This window comes from Cariama cristata, unplaced genomic scaffold (genome assembly GCF_000690535.1).
Source record: "Cariama cristata isolate BGI_N322 unplaced genomic scaffold, ASM69053v1 scaffold12132, whole genome shotgun sequence".
Lineage (NCBI taxonomy): Eukaryota > Metazoa > Chordata > Aves > Cariamiformes > Cariamidae > Cariama > Cariama cristata.
In genome coordinates, this window is record NW_009603268.1 from 7,118 (window position 1) to 17,394 (window position 10,277).

General features: G+C 37.5%; 1 protein-coding gene across 1 annotated transcript in view; it reads right to left on the reverse strand.

The window, feature by feature from the left end:
• The window catches only part of LOC104157686 (desmocollin-2-like), a gene marked incomplete at its 5' end in the record, with an annotated part of 20,776 nt that overhangs the window by 6,882 nt on the left and 3,617 nt on the right, over positions 1-10,277 (reverse strand). The window contains 7 exons of the mRNA XM_009695114.1: positions 1,309-1,451; positions 1,651-1,910; positions 3,348-3,533; positions 4,793-4,927; positions 6,606-6,772; positions 7,943-8,087; positions 9,027-9,182. Of these exons, the coding sequence (XP_009693416.1) occupies positions 1,309-1,451; positions 1,651-1,910; positions 3,348-3,533; positions 4,793-4,927; positions 6,606-6,772; positions 7,943-8,087; positions 9,027-9,182 (1,192 nt within the window). The remainder of the gene's footprint in view (positions 1-1,308; positions 1,452-1,650; positions 1,911-3,347; positions 3,534-4,792; positions 4,928-6,605; positions 6,773-7,942; positions 8,088-9,026; positions 9,183-10,277) is intronic.

A 10,277-nucleotide genomic window follows, 5' to 3' on the forward strand; every position in this document is an offset into this window, starting at 1 on the left:
CACTTTCCCTGAGAACACAAACCCTTTCAGAAATAGTGGTCTTCTTTCCATGTTCTTCCCTCCGAGTCACCATGTGGGAGCAGGGCTCAGCAGCGACACATACTATGACACCAAAGTCTACATGCAAGAAGTGAATGAGCTCTCCCTCCTAATGACATTTTTTCCAGTGCAGGAATGGCCAATGCTTGTATATGCATTCCAGTGAAATTACATCAAGGCTACTTTTTAAAACTTTCTCTAGAAAAACCTGATTGCAGATGCATATATCATGTTTACTTTATATGCAACAGAAGTTCTAAACAATTTAAATTCATATTATTTACATTTAATTTTAATATGCAAGCTTTAAACAGAGTTAGAATTTTTAGCTGTAAAGTAGCTTCCAAAAGCCTGCTCTTTACTCCTACTGACGTTCATGCACATAAGGGCTTAAACTAAATCCTGCCATTGGATTTATAAAGGCAGTCCATTTTTCCTTTTTAATGTAAGATATATATTTTAGAATTACAAGTATGACCGATAAGCCTAACATTTGCTACATTTAGCATTTGGGAAGTGAAAGGTGTATTTAATCTTCTTGGCTAGATGATGGTGAGGCAAAACTATGTCTTTTCCTACAATAAATGCATATACCCAAATTAATCAGAAAGAACGATCACTCACATTAAGTCAGAACCAAAACCTGTTTTAGAATGAGAATCTGAGTGTACAACCTTTCCTTTACAATCACAGTAATTTGTAAGAGCTTGTCACTTGAGCAACATACAGTGTGTACACTGTTACAGAACCTAGATGACTTACAATAGGAGTAAGTCAGTAATAACATATAGCAATGAATACAGCTATTCTTAGACGTTCTTTTAAATTAAGAGTTTCCTAAAGCAAGACACCAGGAAGTCAAACAGAGAAGGAAACAGTAAGAGTTGCAAGGTCAACAATTTTTTTTCCAAATTTCTCTCTCCCTACTTTCTCTGTTGTCAACTTCACAGCTGCCAGGTGCTATTACTTAAAAAAAATAGTCAGAAAATGAAAGGAATGCAATCCATAGGAAAATCTCTCAATTTAAACTTAACAAAGGATTTTAAATGGGAGCAGAAAACTTTTGAAAACATTGAGAATTTGCCCTAATTTCTTAAATGCTTTCCCTGCTGTATAATACTCCCTAAGCATTTGATAGAGCTATCCTAAAGACAAGACAACGGACTAGGTGGGCCTCTGGTCTGAACTGGTATAGCTGTCCCCACACTAAATTTGCACATAAACATCTGTTATAGATGACAAAGAATACTGACAACATTTAGCACTCACTTCTGTCTATTGCGAGGACTGTGATATTGCATTGACCTCGTCTCATTTCTCCTACATCTCGGTCCAAGACTTTAATGGTTCTGACTTCACCCGATTTTTCATCTATGCTGATCCAATTACATTGGCCAGGTGGTATGCGGTAGCTGTCAAGAATAACATGTCTTTTAGTTCAAGATCTCAAATATACACACACGTATATGTACATACATAAATGTATTCATATCCACTCATGTGTGTGCATGCACACACACACACATATACAGCGTCAACAACTATTTCCCCCTTCCCATATCCCTCCTATGCTGTACTCCAAATAAACTAGTAGCTAGCATTGTTTCATACCTTATGCCTTCACTGTTTCCAGTTTCTGGATCTTCTGCTAGATATCTCCCAATACTCGTGCCAATCTCCTCACATTCTTTAACATCTAGGCGTAACAGGCAGGGATTAAACACAGGCCCCTCATCCACATCCAGGACATGCACTGTAACAGAGCTGGTGCTCTGGGAAAGTTGCTGTGAATGCGGTGCCAGCATGTAGGGTGCCTCGTTGTTGACTGCAATCACGAGGACCCTTTGTTTGGCATTTTCATAGTCCAGACCCTGTAACAAAGATGGAGTGTTAGTTTTTTTCCTTCACACCAATACAAAACTTGGTATTGTTTTCACTGCCCAATTATTAAATAGATAAAACTGTACCAGATCTATTTACAAAGGAAGTCAGTTATCCTTCTGGAACATCCAGCCTGAGACACAGTAAAGGGACATGATTTTAAAAAAAAACAAAAGTTAAGTTAATCAAAGAAAAGAACCTGAGGAACTACCCCTAATAAGGTAAGCAGCACCACTGTAAAATTTTAGATTAACATTCTCATAGTCAATTAGTAATAGAACCGAGATAAGAATTCAACATGGTGGGCGATTTTCTCCTCCTATATCTAGTTGGCCATTATTTTAGGTTACGTGTATTTCCTTTCCAGCCCAAGTCAACCGTGCTTCTTGCTAGCACCTACATTTATTTCCTAGTAAGACTTCACCCATTACAAATATGTTTGAACTTGTGGGGTTGATCAGTATCTACCACTTATTCTTCAGACAACTTCTCCAAGGTCATCATATGCCTTTAATAGAGCTATTTATATCCTAAAGTCATAATATTCTCTAGTCCACTACAGCATTACAATAAATATAAGAAATTTCAACTGGGTTTGTATACCAGGGACATAGCTTTAAAAAAAGTTCTAATGATTACCAGCAACAAAAAACGTAATTAAAAAAAAACCCACACATATAAATTTAACTGGCATCTCTACCTTTACGATTTACATCTTCAAATTTTAATATTAATTTTCTCTCCTCCTTAGAAGCTATCTGTTATTGTAGTTTTAACAGATAATGAAAAAGAGGTATGAAGAGGCAAAGGGACATGCTGGAGTACAGGTACAGTGGTGCTTTTACCTCACATCTGTGAAGTGCTGGATGTAACAAGTAACCAAACTAACATGTAGTCTTATGTGTATGCAGACTCCCTCACACCCCAGAAAAGCAAACCTGAAGTCACTACCCTGCAAAATAAAACCTGGGAAGTTTTAGGCGGAGTTACTAAGTTTAATCAACTCCCAGAGAGAAGACGACTGGAGGAGGTGCTCAACCCTCCCCTCCTTTGCCACACTCCCACTTCTGTTAAAAACTCAGCCATGAAGCATTCCTCAATTACATCCCTAAATCTAAAGGACTCCAACTGTGGAACCACACAAAAGCACCAAGCTCTTCTGGAATGACAAGCCAAAGGGAATTCCCTGACTTCTGCATACACAAAACTGGGGAGTAGTCTGGAAGATGAGTTATGTACCACATATGAGGCTCATTTGCAGGGTATTATGCAATCTGCTCTAGAAGAGAGTTCAGAGTGGGAAGAAAGCATCATTTGCCTGATAGTTACAGATATTATTTGAATAAAAATGAGTTCTAGACTACTGATTTTAAAAGAAACATCTGAAGACGCACAAATTTTCCTCTAGCAGTTCCATTTTTACTCACCTTAACAACACACAGTACTCCTTCATTTGTGTTTTTGTCTGTTGTAATTTCAAAGGACCGATCATCATTTCCTCTTATAATTTCATACACTGCTCTTGAGCCAGGCGAACCAGGTTCATCGACATCAACAACAGAGACTCTCAGTATTTCTACATTCACTCTGTTTTCCTCCACTCGTGTTTCATACTTGTAGTATCCAAAATAAAAAAAAAAACAATTTAAATCAGAGAATACTGTTCCACGACGCAGGACTGAAGAACACCATATTTAAATAAGACTACTTAAACCCAAGGGGTCAATTTACCAACCTACTGTAATGATTTATTTTGGTTTTACGCATTAGCATATTTCTCCCACTCCTCCCTTATACCCTAAGTGAAACAGTAAACCTTTCCTGCCAGCACAGATGAAATCTCAGCTCCTTCATATACTCAAACCATCACTGACATAATTAGATCTGGAATTCTCCTTCCAGGAAATATAAATTAGCACAGTTCCCATCAGTTACATCAGCTATAGATGCTAATTTGCATACAACATGATCAAGTTGAGCATTAGAAAATGCATTGGAGCAAATTAAAAAAATATATGTAAACAAACCACAAAAACTTGAAGAAAAGCCAAGAAGAAGGGTAAAATATGTCTCTACTTAGATGGCAAAGGATGAAAGGATTTTTCTTATTATCTTTTTAAAGAGTTGTGTTATTCTGTACAAGCTCAAGAAGCACAGATAAGAGTGATTCTGAATTATTACTGATAATATTCTACAGTAGTGAGTGGAAAGGGCAAGGTACAGGTATTCAACATGGATAATGAATTATTTTTTCATAAATTTCACATTACAAAATCTCCTGTTGTATTTGAGCTGTATACATGGCTACTGAGACACACTCTCTGTCCTGAATCATACAGATGACTGAAATAAGTAGTAAGACTTAAGGCTGAGTTACAGCTATTGGTGAAGAAGTGGTTTAAAAAAAATACTTCTGTACAAGAAAAAAAAAGTTGGAAAAGTATAGAAAATCTCAGTGAAAATCCTTGCATCTACTTCACTGACATTAACATTTTCATTTGCAACACAGAAGTAGCCAAAAGTTGGTCAAATGGTAACAAAGTCATGACAATGTCTAGGAGTAAATCTGTCCCCTCCTTGAAAATGGTTAAATTACGGGATTTCTACGACTGCATTGCAGAAGTGAATGAATGACATGTCAGCTTTCTCCCAATGGACATAAGGCAAATGACTCAAAATAACTAATATACCAATAGGTCTAATTATGAAATAGCATAACAACCAACAGGGCATTCTCAAATGTCTATACTGGCATTAACTGCCTCAGGGTAGTAGGGTTCATATTTGAGGGACTGCCTATCAGGAAATTAGAAAAGGGATAAAAATAGTCTTTTTTTACCTTTTTACAGACATTTTATCTATGAAGACTTACTTGTATCTGTCTAAAGGATGGTGCGTTGTCATTTGTATCTTCAAGTTTAACAACAACTGTTCCTGTAGTGCACAAACCAAAAGGCTGACCTGCCATATCTCTCGCTTCAACTAACAAAGTGTAAGTGGATACTATCTGAAAAGATGAATAAAAGCATACAGAAGTTTGACACACTCATTTTTTTAATCACATACTTACATGCAAGAGTAGAACTAAATATTTTACTCCCATCCCCCAACTCTGCTCTAAATTCAGTGCTCCCCTACAAAATGAGGCAATCAGCTTTGGGGCTTTTTCCCTATAGTTCCAGAACAACAAGAAGGAAAATATTTTTCAATGGCTAAGCAGCACTGAGTTCAGCATCTGTTAGTAAAGTGTACGCTATACCCTGCATCAAATAAAGCTTCTCACAATGTGCTATTTTCCAGTACCTGAAGTTTTGGAAGATACAAATGATGCACTTTCATCTGCTATCTATGTCTCCTCTTTGGAGTGGCAGAGTATTCCCTTAGGTTTCCAGCTGGTGAAGTGTTTCAGTGCATGTCTCTTATTTCAGTGAGGATGACCAGAAATGGTGCTGCAATCAGCCTTTGTTTGGGCTATACATGACAAGGCAATGCCTGCCATTTGGCATGGGCTGGTACTGAAAGAGTCAGTGCCCTTACTGGTTCCAAGGGGATCACTGATAAGCAGCCCACTTAAGTCCCTGACTTGAGTCACAACAGCAAACGGCCTTTTTTAGCCTTATTAATACCTGAACATCTCAGGGAAGAGGGATTGAGGCGGGGACTGGGCACAAAACAATGGAGTTTGTAAATCAAGACAGTAACTCCAGTTCCAAATGCCTGGAAGTAGCACTAGTTTCCTCAGGTGGAAGAAAGAAATCTCCTGTTCCACTTCACAAATTTATCTTTAAAAGACAGGTGGACTAATTTTTCAAGCTTTCCTTCCCTCAGTAGTCATTGTGATTCTTTCCTTAGCAGTCATGGTGATACTCATGGTCATTGCATTTTTCTCTTGCTAAAAAAGTTGAGCAGTGTACCTGCAAGTGCACAATTTTGCAATGCACTGCTAATGTGAATTTTCAGCCATGAAGCAACATAAGTATGCCAGAATATGATTCTCTTTATCCTCAAAAAAGATGTGCCCATAGCAGTGTTTTTTTCTAGAGTGACTGTCTTATGCTAGAAATATTATTTTGAATTACACATGCCTGTCAGTTTTTCTAGCATAAACAATCTCTCACATGACATTTTATTCAAAAAAAAACCAAAACAAACACCCAAATAAAATAAAAACTAAAATCTCCTGTATCTTATTTACTTGACAGCTAGCTGATAAGAATAAATGGTTTGCACTTTAATTTTCGGAAATGTTATATTACTGTTTAGGTTTCAGATATTGGAGGTATTTCTGTTGATTATACGATCACTGACTATTTCCAGAAAATTTGGTTCATCTTCCCTGTAAAGAAGCAAGAAGCAACTCAAATGGACCTTGATTAAGAGGAAACAGTGTCTCATAGGATTCATGAGCAAAAAAAGAATAAAAATCCATAGGATTTTTGATCCACAGGTCAAACAGGAGGTCCCATGTCAAGATTAGCTAGAATATGGTAGATCTATGCAGAAACACTTTGGACCAATTACAGGTCTTTAGAAAGCTTAGGAAGCTCCTTAAAGAGGGAAACAAACAAACAAAAAAAAAGAGTAACAGAAATGATTTATCTGGTGATTCCCATGCCAGCAATTCAGAGTTAAGAAGCTATCTGTGTGCACCAGATGACAGCTAAAGACGCTTCAGGAAAGATCACCTCTCTGTCCAGCTGCGGTGATAATACAGAAATGACACCAGTGTCACCATGTAAAGAAAATGCTGGTGTTGCTGGTGGATTTTGTGACACAATGCGGTATTTCAATGTAGTATGCAGAGTATAAGGCTCATCTCTGTCCTCTGCAGTCACTTTTCCAACAACTATACCTATGAACACAATACAGCAATTTTTAGTCCAAGAAAAATCTGTAAATAATCAAAAATTGTTTGCACAGGTAGTTCTATTTTAGACACACAAAAAATACAGTAATAATGTAAAATTGTCTATTTTAATCTTATGGTTATTTTTTTTGCTTCTTAGACAAAGTTGTAGTTATTGCAGCTGTCAGAAAGAATAACCAAAAGAAATACTAAAAGTTCAAATTTCAGTTAGTGTTTTTAACAGTGACTTCCAATTGAGCATCCCAAACACAGCTGAAGTCACCCAGGCGTGGAGGGGGAGGTTCAGTGCTTTCTGACAAGGTTCAAACTGCAGCACTGCCTCGCGGAGAGCGCGGTTGTACTTCATCTCTACAGCACAAGTGGTTTGGGAACTTCACTTTAAAACAGGAACTCACCCAGTAAGAAGGAGAGTAGCTCAGAGAATGAAATGCAAACAGTTTTTGGGGTGAAGGGGAAGACACTTTGCTTCCTTTTTTGTGTAGTAAGTTAAGACTTTCCCCACTCTATACCCCTAGACTAGGAGATGAGCGAGGAATGGCAAACCACAGCTTTTGCATTCCTTATTCTCTGGGGTCCACCTTTATCCCCGCTTTTGTCCTCTGTCACACAGACATGTCAAGTCAGTAATCAGAAAATCCCCACCTTTTACAGGTATGGGCAGAAGCAAGACTTTCTCCCCCTCCACCTTCTCCCAGGAAAAGTCTTACCTTAGTTCATCAGCTCGGACAAATACTGTAAGCTTAATCAAAGGCATTTTACACCTTAGAACACCACTGATTTAGTTGTTTAGGAAACCAATCTCTTAAAAAATGCTGTTCTGTCAATCAAAACATTTAATGGAAACAGGTTATTTTGAATAAAATTAAAAGAATAATGTTCTGAAGTTCTTACACCATTTTAGGAACATGGAATCACCTCAGTTTTTAAAAACTTTTTTAAAGAATACTTTTCTGTATGATTGAGATAGCGTTTTGGAATTTCTAATCATTAAGAAATCTTGAGCTGCTCTTTGCAAATTCAGCCTTTGCTGTAAAGAAATATTCCTTAGGAAATCCCACTGAAACTGATTAAAAGGCAGTATCACACCTAGTCATACTGGTACATAACTGAGTTGAGTAGTGGTAACTGTGTTCACTGATTCAAAACAATTCTTACCAGGTTTGGAATTTTCAGGGACACAAAACTCAAAAAGTTCCTGTGTAAAATATGGAGCATTATCATTATCATCTTCTATCCTGATTGTATGCACAAGTGGTACCTCTGGTGAATAACCATCTGGAGTGGTTGCAAAGCAAATGATCTGTAAGACAAATTCAGTAACTCACTTCATGCTTAAGCAACGCGAAGTACTATTACACTTTTATTTCAATGGCGGAGTCAATAAAATGAAATACAGCATGCAAAGCATACCCTTCTCAAGACCAGGCTCTTCAGCCACGTGGAATGGGAAGTGACTGACATCTTACCATGAGAGCAACACTAAATCTTTAAATGCTTTCCAATCTTTCCCCTTTCCATTCCTCGCACTTTAAGTATTTGAATCACTTTCTCTCTTCCCCCCAACTCTGTCAAACACTTTTTCCAAGTCTCTTGAACCCTTTTTCCAGGTGTCTATGAGGTAATCTCAGTCTCACTAAAAATTCAGATTTAAATATTGCTATTTAGAAAAAAAATCAAGAACAACAGCAAAACTATTTGCCCATTACAACACAACCTAATAAAATGCAGTAATAGGTACTGCAAATTACCTAACTATTTAGAAGCTGTTTGTTTGTATGAACTGTGTTCTTACACTTCTCCAGTAGAGAGAGCAGTGTACCTTGTTAACAAAATACCAAAACTGAACAGCTTGAGAGAGGCTCAAAAAAACACAGCCATCTAGAGTTTCTCATGATTGTTTTTATGCAGACCTTTTCAATCTTCCCTGAAAAATTCTGCGATAACTTCAAACTCTCTCCAAAAGTGATGCAAACCCAATAGCCCACTACATTTATGCTGTAATTAAGAGTTTAAGCAGTGAAAAGTAAAACTACTCTCAAGATCTAGATGACCAGTTATTTATTTGACACTGATTTCATCTCTACAACACCAAAGATATTACTCAGAACAGATAGCTGATTCCAGATCTTGTCTGCTCTCAGTTTCCTCTGGGAGGAACCCAGCTTTCAAATATACGCTGAAAATGGGTTAAAAAAAAAAAAAAAAGATTTAATTATATTTACACAATTTAGGTCTGTACCTGAAAGCTTGGATATTCTTCACGGTCTACTGCACGAGTAGCAAAGATATTTCCAGTTTCTCTTTCTATGTAAAACAAACCCTTTGGATCTTGATCAATTCCTGGTCCACTTGCAGAATAATAAATAGTGTAGTTCTGAGCTGTGTCTGACTGGACCTATAAAGAACACGTTTTTAAGCCCAAGGAAAAACAACAGCATCATTCTAATACATTTTCCCCCTTTTCATGATCATATTTAGCACAAGCAAGAACTCATCAAAAACACGAAAACAAAACTGGATTTACTTCTACTTCTTTAGCAGCTTAAACTTCACAGAACAGGAGAACAGCTTGCCATGTAACTGCCTTCCTTTATAACGTGTGTACATGAGAAGGGGTAGTTAGTTCAAATTCAGAAATGTTTAGGACTATCGAACAATTAAAGAAATGTGTGCATAAAAAAAATTATTTTGAAATCTGATCTCTCTCGAATACTGCACATACAAGGCACATTCAAATACAGATGGCTTATTATTTCTGTCCACGTTCAAGAGATTTTGGTTTTAGTCCACTCATTGAGAACATGGTTTGCAACAAGAAAAGAAGCAAAGGAAAGAAGCAAAGGAAAGAAGCAAAGGAGACCACCTAGAATATAGTCCAGAGACAGGCCAATTCAGATAGTCTCTCGGCATCTCATTACAACCTCCAAGGAGGTAACATTTGCAGTTATCTATTTATAAACACTCTCCTCCCCAAATGCTTTCCTTACCTACTGAATGCCAGAAGTTAGGAAGGCAAGATTAGTAGAAGAATGATTGCTGTGCACAGACTCTGTCATTACACTCGTCTCTAAACATCTGCTACCAGCCACTCTGTAATTTAGTGAAGCCCGGATGGATCTATAACTCTTTCACACCTACTCGTTTTCTTACAGAAAGTACCTTTCCTAGTAATACAGGCCATACTCCGCCTTCAGTGCTACAGGTATAACCTCGAGCTCCAGAAAGGATGTAGACATGCAGGTAAGATTTCTCCGACTCCATATCTACAAAACCTTTTTCTAGGCAACATTTGGTGGGAGGTTGTTTGTTGGGTTTTTTTTAATTACACACTTCACTGATTTCCAGGCCAAAGAGCTCTCTTCTGATAGCATGCCTCTCTCCTTTTTACAGCTTTTGCACATTTCCAGTTTACCCCAACAACTATGATAACAAGTCATACCACAAGATACACAATAGACAGGACAGAACAAGACAGATGAACAATAGCAGG